The following is a 13,851-nucleotide window of genomic DNA, read 5'->3' as shown; positions in this document are numbered from 1 at the left end:
GGGGGGGGGGGGGGGGGTTTGTATTGTAGAGTTGCCAAATTGGGGCGTTGGGATCCTATAAAACAGCGATTTCAGTGTTCTGAATTCCATTCCTATGGTGGTTTTATGAGAGATCTTTTCTTTTCCTTCTGCCGCACACTCTAACAGTAACAGTACTCTTACTGAGCCACTCTCTCTTTCCATAAGTACTTCTACGGACCTTCTTCTTCTTCTTCTTCTTCTTCTTCTTCTTCTTCACAGACTCTGCAACTCCCAAAAACCCTTCTCTTTCTCCTCCTTCTTCCATACCCTAAAAACCCTTTTCAGATTTTGACCCAAAAATAAACCCATTTTCAACAGTCCTACAAAACAGGAAAAGGGTCACAGCAAGCGTGTTCCTCACTGTGCCGTTTTTCGTTTCTTTTTCGTCAGTGTGAATCCAGAAAATCGAAACACTGTCTGGTTTTTGACTTACCCTTTTCTCCCCTTGTCATTTTATAAAAATCCCCATTGCTCCCGGAGTTTGATGCTGAATCTGCCATGGAGGATACTCTGTTTTGTCCTGTTAAAGTTACGGAGCACCGCAACTTCACCAGCAAATTTTCCCTCAAAAAACATCACCAATCGGAAAGTAGAGTTGTACGGATATCGGTGACGGACCCTGATGCGACGGATTCGTCGAGCGATGAGGAAGAGTTGTTCGAGCGGCAGAGAGTGAAGAAGTACATCAATGAGATCAAAATCCAAAGTGGGTGTCGAAATAGCCTTTTACCCAGTTGCCGGAAGAGGTCTGCTGGTGAGCAATCAGACTCCCGGCGTTCGGGGAAGGTGGTTCCGGCAACGAATGGGAAGAAGTTTCGTGGTGTACGTCAGCGGCCTTGGGGTAAGTGGGCGGCGGAGATTAGAGATCCTGCCCGCCGTGTACGTCTGTGGCTCGGGACCTACGACACGGCGGAGGAAGCCGCGATGGTGTATGACAACGCTGCCATTCAGCTTCGGGGACCGGACGCTTTGACGAACTTTGCAACTCCATCATCGGTGCCGATGCCGGAGAAGGAAGTTGAAGTGGCCAATATCGCCTCTGTTTCCGGCTCCTATTACGATTCCAGTGAGGAGTCTCACAATTTGTCATCTCCGACTTCGGTTCTCCACTTCAGAACGTCGTCGCCAGAAGAAACCGAAAAGCCCCAAAAGCCCGATGAGTCTCAGCAACCACCGCCGCCGTTCGCCGACGATCAATTCCACGAACGTCAAGTCAAAACTACTCTTTCCGAGGAGTATTACACCGAGTTCCCCAGATTCGACGACGTCTTCAAACTTCCGATCCCCGAACCGCCGATCTTCGTCGACGAACAGCCTCTATTCTTCGAAGAAAGCATATGGAACGAAGATTTCAGTGAATTTTTCACTAATTTGCCTGAAGATTTCGGAACCCCCTTATTATCATCTCCGATCAGCCAAGGGGGCGACGACTATTTCCAAGATATTTTGATGGGATCAGACCCCTTGGTGGTTCTGTAAGCGGTGGAGCGCCGGGCAGTCGGTGGTGCTGGACCACCGGCTCCACCGTTATGTCGGCGGAATTTTGTTTCCATGGCGCATCTCTCAAAAAAAGGCTATTTTTGCGACTTTTTCGTTTTTTTTTTTTTTTTTTGGGTATACTTTTCCTTACCTATTTACATATTCTGGGAAGTTGAGTGGACCAGTTTTGCTAGAGATATCTTCTTTTTAATTTTTTTTTTAATTTCTCTTTCCTTTTTTATTTTTATTTAAATCAATAATTAGTGTTGGTCGTAAGAGTGTATAATGTAGAAGAGCTCTGTATAATTATAATATCGCCAATTTTCTCCGTAATTTTCTCCCTTCACAATTTAAATACATAAATCTAAAAATAATATTAAAAAAAAGTTGCTAATTATAAGAATTATTTATGATAATAAATAAATAATAATGTTGTTTTTGGAAAGGAGATAAAAGGGGCGTTAGTTTAACATAATTTGGTGTGATTAGGAGTGATTAATGCTAATCCACCAATTGCCATTAATTCACTAACAAAATGTCAACGTACACAAAATCCCTCTCTCTTTTTTTTTTTCTTTTTTCTTTTTTTAAATATATAATATAAATATTTTCGTTCTTAGGAAAAATAAAATAAATTAAGGTAACGCCACTCTTAAATCACAATTTAAATCCACTTAATTTGAAAATAAATTCCCTTATTTTGATTTTAATTTATAGTCAACGTTAAATCCGAATAATTTCTTCGAATTTTCTGAGGAGAGATACCATAAATATGGACAGGGCTCACGTGCACAAGGCATGCACAATGATATTGTAAGGCCATAATTGTAATTAAGTAATTGTTGGAATAAAATTGAAGGTATTTTAATTTAATGAATGTTTATATTAATAATTATATTTTAGAATCAATGTTGTGTCTGTGTGTGAGGGAGAGACCGTCCCATGGGACAACTTCTGTCCTTCCTATTTTGCTTCAATATTACTCAAACAAAATCTCACATTTTTTATTTTCCCTTCCTAAAAATAAAACATAAAATAACATTACGCCCCCACTCTATTAATCATTATGTCTAAGATTTTCTCTCTTCGTATAATACTAAATTTTTAATGTTTTATTCGTATATTATATGATAGAAAAAATTAAATAACGTTTGGCCATTTATATTAACATGATGTAAGCATAATTTGAAAAGTCAAATGGTAGGTTTGACTTTCTATGTAAATAATCTATTAAATTTTTAGATTTGAAACAAGAAATTTGAACTTTTAATTATGAAAAAGAGCTTAATAAATTTTAGCTTTAAATTAATTTAATTTGGTATATATGGTATATTAAATTTCTGCTTTTATTCGGTTGGGTTTATATTATATATGAAAAAAGGACATTCATTTTATTTTATTTAAGAAAAAAAAGAGGGAAAAGGAAATAGTACAATATTTGATTATTTAGTACTCCTCTTCTGACATTTATTTATTTAAAAATATAAAAATGGAGACGAATAATTTAAATGAAAAGAAAATATAAACCCACAAATAATTCTCATCCTGAAGAGACTTTATGGTGCCATTAAATACGCAGTATGTTGATATTAATAACATTCATCCTATCACACACAAATTTTGAATGGTCTTTTATTTATTTATTTAATTTTTGTATAAATTTATGATGCATTTACATTTTTGCTTTTATTTTTGTTGGTACATCTTTTATATTCATTAAATAATTGAGTTATTCAGCACAATAATATTCAATTTTCTGTCTTCCAATATTATTACAATTCACCCCATTAATAATCCTCCCCTCAATTCACCTACAAATATTTTATTTTTTAATTATATATTCATATATAAAAGAATGATGACAATATGATTGTAAAATAATTAATTTAATTTCCTTTTCTTACAAGAACTGTTTTTGTACATTTTTAATTAATTGTAGAAATTAATTAAAAAAAAACATTTCCATACTATGATTGTAGTTATCTTCTGTCTCATGTCATCAGCCTGCCCCCATCACGTGAGGGTAGTAGTACTAATTAATCAAAAAAATTAATTAATTAAGCAACTAAATATTTTAGGTTGCTATTATTTATTTTATTTTTTAATTTATTTTTGATCTCTTAGTTTAGAATGATTAGTCAAAGTTTGCGATGGACGATTTATGACATGCTAGTTGTGGTAATAATTATTAACCTTTCTCATCATTCCCTTCATATATATATATATAATATATAATTATAATTCATTTATTAGAATTAAAAGCAATATTCAATTATTAGAAAGGCCAAAGAAGGAATAAGAGACCCTATTTATGGGAGCTAACTGATTTATTTTTTTAGAAAATTATATTAAAATTGAACCTTGTTTAGAAATTAAAAAAAAAAAAGAAAAAAAAAAAAAAAAAGAAGAAGACAAGCTGGAGGGGAAAGGAGGAGGGAGAGAGGACCAAATTGTTGTTTGTTTGGTAGTTGTTTTGTGAATTAAACAACACTTTGTTGCTCTCTTTCGCTATTCAATTTCAACATTTATTTTTCAACAACGACAACACTTTGTGTGTTCTGTCGTCCAAATCAAAATATATATTTATTTTCTTTGTCCTTCTTTGTCCTTTTAGCCACGTTCTTTCTTCCACATACGTTATACGAATACTAGCTACTTCTTTCTTCCACCTACGCTATACTAGCTACCTACTCTTGTTCCTATGTTGGCTCGAATTATATTTGGATGCTTTAAAGATGGACTAATTGTATTTGACACATGAGATCCCACAACAGTTAAGGAAATAACAAACCTTCTTTATAAGAGTGGATAAACCTCTCCATAACGTATGCGTTTTAGAAACCTTGAGGGAAAGTTCGAAAGAGAAAGTTCAAAGAGGATAATATTTGCTAGCAGTGGAGTTTGAACTGTTACAATTTTGAGTTTTTAATCTTGTTAATCTTATGGAACGTGGTTAATTAATGGTTTGAAGTAAAAGATAAAAAAATATAAAAGTAATAAAAGGAATTAACATTGAAAGGGTAAGTAGTATGAAACAAAATTTTGACGTGAATTGTCACTTTCGACATCATCTTCACAATCTGAAAACTTCCAAAGGTAGAAAAAAAAAAAAAAGGAAAAGGGAAGAGTTTAATAATTACATTACATGAACCTTGAAAAGGGTTTTGAATGCAAAAATAATAATAAAAATAAATAAAAAAAACCGACGATATTTTGGGCCGAGGTTGAGTTGACCCGGTGGTTTGTAGGGTCGGGTCGGGGGGTTCATGCATAATTAGTGGAACTATCAATTGGTTTGGATGAGGGGTTTTGATCTTCCTCCTTCACACTATACGTAGAGCCCGGGTTGGTCCAACCGGATCAAAATCTAAACGTACGGCAACCCTTTGTGGGACCTATGAAATTCGTGTCTTTTTCTTTACCTGTTATCCTAGGTCAATACACATGTGACCAAAACCCTTGATGATATTTTTTTTGGTTAATTTGAATATTTCATATTTTATTATTATGAGCTTTATTGTTAAAAGTAATAAAAAAAAAGGTTAATTTGATTGACTGGATGCCCCGCTCTGGTGGGACCCAGCATAAGAAGTAAATTGGAAAACAAAGGGATATAATTAAGGTTGGAGAAAACAGGAAGAGATGGTGTCTGTCAGATAAGTAACATGTGAGGGGTAATTACCTTTGTCCCCTAATTTTGCTACACGTGGCAGTACCATCAATACTCAGCATGCCTAATCACTACACACGTGGCTTCCATATAGTCTAATAAACAAAATTTAAAATGAAAATCAGGTACCAATGTGTCATTCAATGCAATGCATGGGACCATTTTGCCTCCGACAGCAAAGGGGTTTTATGGGAAAGAGAATTCAATGTCTTTGTTGGTGGATGTTGTTCTTATTCTAAATATACATTAATTTTGGTCTTTTTTTTCTCTCCTTTCTATACTATTTTTCCTAAAATTATATTCACTCATTTGGAACAACATCCATACCCTTCATTATGGGTAACCATTCAAATTCATCAGCGGGTCGATATTATCCACACGATTCTTAAAACACGTCTATTAGAAAGATGTTTTCGCACTCTTATAAAGAATGTTTTGTTTTCCTCTTCAACCGATATGAAATCTAACATTATGAGATCCACCCACCGAGAAGGAAGCTCAACTCTAAGATTCACTTGTCGTAAAAGGAGGAGAAAGAATGGCTCACAAATGGGGATTTGGTAAGGGGGATTTGGCATAAAAGGATATCTCTGTCTGCGTCTCTAGAGATCTTTGTTCTTGATGTGGACAGAAAGGAATGTTTTTGTTGCGTTAAAAGAGAGATTAATTTGGGAGTGATTGGTGGAAGAAAATGGTGAGAAGATTAAGAGCGATGGCATGTAACCTTTGAAGTTAGACAGGTCAAAGAAAGCCTAAGAAAGCACGCTTACAAATCATGCGTTCAAATTAGATGCCATGAGAGCCTTAGAAAACCAAATCAATATCAAACACTCCGCCCACATATCTTTTCATTATGAATTTCTAATTTTCACTCTTCCCCTTTCATCTACCCTCGACAAAGAACGCAAGTTTTGTTCAGACACATCGTCGAGGAAGTTTCGATTTTTCAAATAAACGTGTGAGATCTCACATCAATTCTAGTGAAGACGTTGGGCTCCAAATGGGTGTGGATTGTGAGATCCCACATTGGATAGGGAGGAGAACGAAACATTCTTTATAATAGTGTGAAAACTTTTTCGTAGACCCGTTTTAAAAACTTTGAGGGGAAGCTCAAAAGGGAAAGCCTAAAAAAGACAATATAGGCTAGCGGTGGACTTTCGTTCTTCTTTGATCATGTATAGTTCCTCATCTCTTTTGGGCCATTGGGTAGATTCTCTATAGTTTGTTCTTACGGTCGTCAATGGACACCAACCTAGGTAGAGGATTGCAATCTTGGCAAGCTAGAAGTTGTACTATAAACTTATTGGACCTGGTTTAAAACTCTATCCAAACTCAAGAATGATGAAGAATCTTCTAACAAATCAATCGAAAAAATTTCATACACCAGACATTATCATATTTGACTCGCTGACATTTAATGGAACTCATATGAGATGCACCAAAGCTTGATAAGTTTAGAATATTCACACTAACCCCTTGCGGATAACACGTCAAAGTTGCTGAAATCTTCATTTGGGGAAGACTCCTGGAGCCGTGAAGTTCTTGGAAGGTTTCTGTTGAAGGGAATATCATGTCTCTCAAGCTGTGGCTTCTTGTATGCTACCACCTGGTGCAGATGCAGAAATGCAAGCATGCTAATCGCAACCATGGCAGCATTGCCAAGTGCCCCGCTCACATGATCCATTTTGAGGGATGTCCTTGCAAAGTTGAGAGATGAGAGTAGCATTTTGATCAGAGTATTAGATCTCTTTGAACTGTTTGGCACAGGCTTCTGACCATATTGATTTTCATGTGAATTATAGTTAGCTGCATAACGCACATCTCCAACAAACGCTAAAGCTTCATTGATGACTTTATAGTTCTTGCCATGATGATCACCCAATCTCATTGCAAGAACAATCCTACTTTGCTCTAGTCGTGCAATTGCAGCATCTCTCTCAACCTGCTGTTGCACTTGCACGGTCTACAAACATAATGAAAGAATTCGCTGAGTCAGTTGTCAAAATTTGATATGAATCTGTTCATCATTTCGAATAGATTTACAGAGCCGTGTTGTGTGATTACATCTTTTCATTATTCGAAAATCAAAATGGAAAGTTGTGCGGCTAATTGCTAGACCTAATCGTACTGAGCGTAAAATTTTAACATAAAAATGAAAAGGACAATCCTGCAAGACTCCCTGAAATCATAATTTACACAAGCTTCCAATAACCAGAGATTAAACTAAGCAGACGCTACCAGAAATTCATACTCTATCCCATATTTTGGCTAATTGGATAATGACGTATAACAAAAATCAAGGAAGCCAAGGAATAGTGAACCTAATAGTCGTTCCTTTCAGTCTTCCAGACAGCAGAAAACACAGAAAATCATAAATTAGCGATTTAATTCCAATTGGAAAGCATTATTGAATCCTAAACATAGCTAAAGAGGTAGGGAATCCCCAGAATAAGATCGAATCAATGTTTTCCTGTTGTGGCTTCCTTCAAATTACTCACTGAGAGTGATAAAATTAGGTGAATGAAAGAAGGCGCGCGAAATAGGGAAAAAAAAAAAAAGGAAAGAAAAGTGAACATACATGGAAAAACTCGAGCTGATCTTCGAGATTCTCAAGCGCAGTTCGAATGGCATTTAGGCTTCTAGCCTCCTGAGTGGCAGAATCATCAAGGTCATTACGAAATTCGTTGATGAAAGGGAAGGCGGCAGTGTCGGGTACGCCATTGGGGGTCTTGGAATCCTTGTTGTCCGATTTCCTGAGATTTTTGGTGGAGGTGAGGAAGTGATGTCGGGAAATTGAGTGAATTGCTTCACTGAGCTTGTCGTGAAGGTCCCAAATCTTCTCGAGGATAACCTCGATTTCCTCGATCTCCATGTCCCATTTCATGGAGGGAAACAGAGAGAAAATGAAAATAGAAAGGAAGAAGAAGGATGGAGCAGAAATGGGGAAAGGTATCTGAAGTTGTTTGGATTGGTTTTGGGCCACAGAAATTTCCAATTTTGTTGGATTTTCGGCCCAAACATTTCCAATTTTGTTGGATTTTCTTCTCAACTCGGCCCGTATTCGCTTACCTCCCTCCATCTGCCACCAAATGCCAAAAATTCAATTTTTTTAATTTTTTTTTTTTATTTTAGGAGATGATAATTAATGTTTTATCTACTCCATATATTTAAATTCATCGAAATTCTAAAAAATTTATTATTCTTTGCAAGAGAGATTTTAATATTTACGTTGGGATGTTTGATTGATCCAATCTCGAAAGGGAAGGAAAGGAAAGGAAAGGAATGAAAGTAAGAAATTTGGTGTTGGATAACAATTATTACAAAGATTACAGACATTAATCTTCAAAGAACATTACTAACAACAAGCCTTTTACTCTTTATTTGTTCACATAAATATACTTCACAAACAAAAACACACAAGATAATATCTTAAACATCATCACAAAACCCTAATTTTTAAGTTGGAACACAAATATCATCAATTTTCTTCTTCCATTTGAGCTCCTGGCTTTCCCATTGATCTCACTGGCATTTGAGTTTCTGGCTCACCGGCGCCCCCGTCCTCGCCGGAGATCTCCTCTAATGATCGGCCTTTCGTCTCGGTCACCAAGAATGTAAACACAAACCCTAGCATGTTGGTGAAGGCTAAGAAAATCATGGCCTTTTGAATCTTGCTAGGGTTACCATCTAACGTATAGTTTTGCACCCCGAAAGCTCCAACGATGGCACCGGCCTTCCCCGACGCTGCACTTAGCGCATGGCACGTCGACCGAACCCGTGTTGGGAAGAGCTCGGCCGGGAGGACAAAGGTGGTACTATTGGGACCAAAGTTGGCAAAGAAGAACGTCAAGCCATAAAGGAGGGCGAACTCGGCGGGATGATTCTTCAAATAATTGTAGCGAATGCCGAGGACCGCCATGAAAATGGACATCATGAAGAATCCAATCAATTGAATTTTGAACCTTCCAAGCTTCTCAATCAGGAACACAGTGAACCAATATCCAGGGAATGTGCCAAGTAATGCAACAAGAAACATAGCCTTTGATGTTTCATAAACCTCTTCCAATGCGCTAACTTCTTCTGGTTTCTTTGTCAAATTCATTGCTGGGAAGATGTCCTTTTGTGTAAGGTTATTGCTATAAAACGCAATGTCCAACAAGAACCATGTGGTGGTGGTGCCTATCAAATGGAGCCCATGGCGGTGAAAGAACTCCTTAGACACCAATCCATATTCATTGGCGGATTTGAAATTAGAAAGCTTGTCTTGTTCGGCTTGAATTGTGATCTCTAACACCTTCCCCATGTCTGCAGCCGCTTGCTTGGCATTGCCTTCAATAAGGGCGGTGTAGCGCCCTGTCTCAGGCATCTTCATTCGCCAATAGTATGTTAAGATGGCTGGCAAAGCACCAAGCATTAACACAATCCGCCATAGGAAGTCCCCTTGAGGCTGTGTGGAAAATACATGGTTGCTTTTGTAGGAAGGAGCGTCGTGAAGGGACACGAAGATTTTTGATAGAATCATTGACACAAGCCCTGCGAATATCAGCCCCACACCCTGCATCCAATACATATAATCAAATCATTATACAAACAAAATCACATCATACCACATTGGCGATCATGAATTTATAAGTAAGGAATACATCTCCATTGATATGAGGCCTTTTGGAGAAGCTCAAACGTAAAGTCACGAGATCTTATGCTCAAAGTGGACAATATCATACTAGAGAAGGAAGAATTGAACCTGCATGGCGAAGACGGCTGCAATGAAAGCCCCTCGAGTTTTTTTGTTAGCATATTCAGACATGATGGTGGCTGAAAGGGGATAGTCGCCACCAATGCCAAATCCAAGCCAAAATCTAAAGAAGCAAAGGGTACCAATCACTGATTTTGATGTTGATCCAAAGGACAACCCTGAGCAAATGGCACAAAAGGCCATAAGAATAAGGGTAACACCATAGACTTTCTTCCTCCCAAGTTTGTCACCCAACCACCCAAAGAAAAGTTGCCCCATCAGGGTTCCAACCAGGGCAACTCCAACGACAGCATTGTTGACTGCGTTCGGAAGTTTTCCCGGCTTCGAACTATCTGGATCGAAGTAGTAAAGTCGACCGAGAAGCTTCGACACGGTTGAGATGCAGAAAAGATCATAGGCGTCGGTGAAGAAGCCCATCCCGGCAATGACTATGGCGGTAATATGGTACCATTGTGTCCGAGCGTTGTCGAGGGCATCGAGCACGGCGATGGCCATGATATTCAAGAGGGAGGAGGGTGGATGAGAGCTGAATTGTAGTGCTTGGTGAGGTTAGTGAGTGTTGATTTGTAGCCATTTTTATAGTGATTAAAAGCATTGAAAGCAAAGTGAGGGAATGATGAGAAGGATGACGTTTAATCCTAGGTTGTGAAGAACAAGGAAAAAATTAGCTTATCAACAAAGAGGATGTTCAGCATATTCTCTATTATTTTCAAACAGATAATTTTGAGCAAAATTGACCTAAGAGACAGCGATGTACAAAAACATTTCACTACTAATTATTATTATTATTATTTTTGGCTTTTGGTTTCTCCAAAGCTGAAATCTGCAAAGAGACAGTTCTGTTTTAGAAATTCATGTTAATAATGAAAACACTATTTCCTTTCAAAAATATATATATATTATTTGTTTGATCAAACTTATGCTCCCCAACTTGTTTGTCACATTCATCTCTCAATTTCCACATTGAAAATTGTCCCTTTCATGATCTTTGCTTTTATTTGTCATTACAGATTTAAAAAAACATTTAGATTTCAATGTTTTTAAGGTTGTCTCGATATTTTTTCGAATGAAGGTGAGAATCCAAACCCGTTTAAAAAAGTTACCGATATTGTAACTATTTGAACTATGGTCAAGTTAGCGTGTTCGAGAGTATTTGTTAGAGGAAAAGAAACACTAAACACAAACATGAAACAATCATTAATCCTAGAATTATGAATGGAGTTCGGAAAAATTGATAAGAAATGAAATAATGAGTGAATTTGTGTGTGTGTGTGTGTGTGTGAGTATGAATCTGATCATCTGATCTGTTGTTGTTGCATTACCAACAGAGAAGCTCTAGTGTTGATATCAGTTGAAGCAATCAAATCTCCAAGGAGGCCAAGCTCTGGGAATTCATTCCATTCATCAAGGCCAGCAGTTTGAGGAGATTGTAGCCCATTTCTTCTTCCCACTATGATAAGATCAAACCTGTCGGCTATTTTTCTAAGAATGAATGCGGTTTCTTGTCCATCTCTGCACACATTCTCCAAATACACCACTCTTTCATCTCCCAAACACTTGGATTTAAAATCTTTAACAACCTCTCCATCAACTCTGTCTTCCCAGGTCTGGCGTGACTTTGATCCGTTTTGATCTTCCATTGGCGCCCGCAGTCGAAGCACCGTCAGCCTGACTCTCGAGTCGCTTACCATGCGTTTGGCGTATGATATTGCCTCCCTATCATCCTTCCCTCCCACGAAGATCACACACACTGAGCAACTACATATCATTTCCGACGACCATACCATTGCTCTGAAGCGTCCTAAATTTCCCCGGTCGACGAAGATGCCAACCGAACAAGGAGCCTTTTCAAGCACGTTGTAGTTCAATTTCCTGATCTTTTGGTCATCTTGGTCGATAAAACCATCCACAGTCCATGTTATATGGAAAGGAAGTATTATAAGTGATGCGATCTTGTCGAGCGCCAGCGTGCATACCTCGTCGTGCATGACCGTGCATGGTGAGACTGCCGTGAAGCATTCAACGTACACTGTCCCTTCATTGTCTCTCTCAAACCGATCGAAAGAATTAATTATCTGTCCAGAGTAAGAGTGGTTGTTGAGGGGGTCGTCTTGCTGTTTGTGAGAAATGAAGATGGGGGCGGTCCGACCAGGGAGCTCGATCAGATGGAATATATGAACGGTGAGCGGGCTGACCAGGGTAGGACACGAGACATTCAGAAGATGAAGAATGGCAGTAATGTTTTCGTTCCGATGAATGCAGGCGAGCAGTCGAAGCTGGTCAGAGGAGGGATTCAAATGCATGATGTTCCTGTTCTGAAACCCTGCATATCTCCTTGAAGGATCATACAAGCATCTCACTGCAGCTGGCACCAATGTTGCTATAATTAAGATGCATACAGTGCAGGTCACATATAGCCCGTTGTCAATTCCCTGCGTTTAAATCCACACTTTTAAGCCACACAATCTTGTAAAGTAAACGCACCAAATGAAATGGAGAAGAAATTAATTGCATACATACATCGTAGTCTCTCACTATTCTGTAGGAAACCAATTCCACAGAGCCTTTGCAGCCCACAATGAGAGATATTGTCAAAGCATCCTTGAAGGGAAACTTGCAATACTTGGAAGACACAACACCGGTCACAAATTTGATACCAACAGCCGCACATATGAGACTTATGTTCATTTTAGTGAAACCATTGTGAAAAGTAGCGGCTGAAATCTTTGAAAAATCCACTCTCAAAGCACAAGTAGTGATCAAAATAGGCATAAACATATCTGAAACAAGGGTTTCCAGTTTGTCCACAAGCGTTGATGCTAAAGGAGCTCCATCGGGAACAGCCAACCCAAAAATGAAAGGGCCTATAATGGGAGACTGGCCCGTGAAGCTTGCCAAAACGGTGGAAAGCAGAGCCAAAAAAACAACGAGTTGAATGTAAGAGCTATTCACAGGCGCTCCTTCAGGCGTCTGTTTGATGATCCAACGCATTGCAGGCCTAAACACAAAGACAGCCAGAAGAAATAGCAGCAATAAACAACTCAATTCAGCTGAGGCTTTTGAAGGGTTGTTGTTGAATCTGTTGGCCTGGCCGACTGCGATCATAATTAAGACACCAAAAATGTCACTGACCAAGGCGGATGAAAGGCTTAAACGCCCCAACTCTGAGTTCACAATTTGAAGCTCGCTTACAAGGGAAGCAACAACGGGAAATGAAGTCATCCCATGAAACCCCATCAAGATGGGGAGGGCTGCCTTTTGTTTCCTTGTTAAATGGGTGTCACCGTAAAGGCCATTCCGAACAAAACCTTCTATGAGTAGAGGGGCCATTACGGCTGGAATTCCTATGAGTAACGAGTTTTTCCCTGTTTTTATTGACCTTGTTACGTCTATTTTTGCTGCACTTAGAAATAAGTACAATGCGTAGCCAAAATCTGTGAGTAATACAAGCACGTTTTGACTCCCCACGCCAAAAAGCTTTGATTTGGCGTCGTCCCATTGATTCCACGAACACCCAATTGCCAATCCCAGCTGCGGATTCATATTCCATATCAATAATTTTGATTTGATTTGATTTGATTAATTGTTGAGGGAAGAAGTGGAAGTTGTGTGTGTACTTACAAGAATTTGGGAGGAAATCTTGGAGAACCCGAAACGCTTGAGAAAGTGATGTGCAAATACCAAGGCAAAGCAAAACAAAATCAACTGAAGCTCGAGCAGAGGCAAAGAGTTGTTGAGCCACCAATGGGGGTCATTGAGCTTTACCCATAAACCCCTGGAGTTTACATGAAATGGAAAATCAATACAAGTTGTACCCCTAAGATTTGGCTCTGAGCGTGGAACAAGGGATTTCGTCAGATTCTGTTTCAACTTCATGGCTAATATGATCAAGATCACAATGAAGAAACTAGAAGAAGATGCAGAG

At 38.4% G+C, this 13,851-nt stretch overlaps 4 protein-coding genes across 4 annotated transcripts; 1 reads left to right on the top strand and 3 right to left on the bottom strand.

Annotated features, from left to right (window-relative positions):
- Positions 1-80: 80 nt before the first annotated feature.
- Positions 81-1,833, top strand: LOC111430503 (ethylene-responsive transcription factor CRF4-like). The gene has a single exon (XM_023066768.1). It carries the CDS (start codon positions 520-522, stop codon positions 1,498-1,500), a length of 981 nt encoding a protein of 326 aa, XP_022922536.1. The 5' UTR covers positions 81-519; the 3' UTR covers positions 1,501-1,833.
- A 4,647-nt stretch (positions 1,834-6,480) lies between these two features.
- On the bottom strand, positions 6,481-8,096 carry LOC111430740 (plastid division protein PDV1). Its single transcript, XM_023067134.1, has 2 exons — positions 7,749-8,096; positions 6,481-7,133 (listed from the first exon to the last, which is right to left on the bottom strand). The coding sequence occupies exons 1-2, from the start codon at positions 8,052-8,054 to the stop codon at positions 6,639-6,641; spliced, it is 801 nt and encodes a 266-aa protein (XP_022922902.1). The 5' UTR covers positions 8,055-8,096; the 3' UTR covers positions 6,481-6,638.
- Positions 8,097-8,648: 552 nt separating this feature from the next.
- Positions 8,649-10,469, bottom strand: LOC111430513 (inorganic phosphate transporter 1-11-like). Its single transcript, XM_023066779.1, has 2 exons — positions 9,915-10,469; positions 8,649-9,725 (listed from the first exon to the last, which is right to left on the bottom strand). Exons 1-2 carry the CDS (start codon positions 10,419-10,421, stop codon positions 8,649-8,651), a joined length of 1,584 nt encoding a protein of 527 aa, XP_022922547.1. The 5' UTR covers positions 10,422-10,469.
- Positions 10,470-11,203: 734 nt separating this feature from the next.
- On the bottom strand, positions 11,204-13,851 carry LOC111430512 (cation/H(+) antiporter 12-like). The gene is made up of 3 exons (XM_023066778.1): positions 13,548-13,851; positions 12,447-13,457; positions 11,204-12,358 (listed from the first exon to the last, which is right to left on the bottom strand). The coding sequence occupies exons 1-3, from the start codon at positions 13,800-13,802 to the stop codon at positions 11,222-11,224; spliced, it is 2,403 nt and encodes an 800-aa protein (XP_022922546.1). The 5' UTR covers positions 13,803-13,851; the 3' UTR covers positions 11,204-11,221.

The sequence above is a fragment of the Cucurbita moschata genome, unplaced genomic scaffold (assembly GCF_002738365.1).
Source record: "Cucurbita moschata cultivar Rifu unplaced genomic scaffold, Cmos_1.0 Cmo_Scf00034, whole genome shotgun sequence".
Lineage (NCBI taxonomy): Eukaryota > Viridiplantae > Streptophyta > Magnoliopsida > Cucurbitales > Cucurbitaceae > Cucurbita > Cucurbita moschata.
Note: the sequence above shows the minus strand (reverse complement) of the source record. Positions and strands in the feature narration are given on the sequence as shown.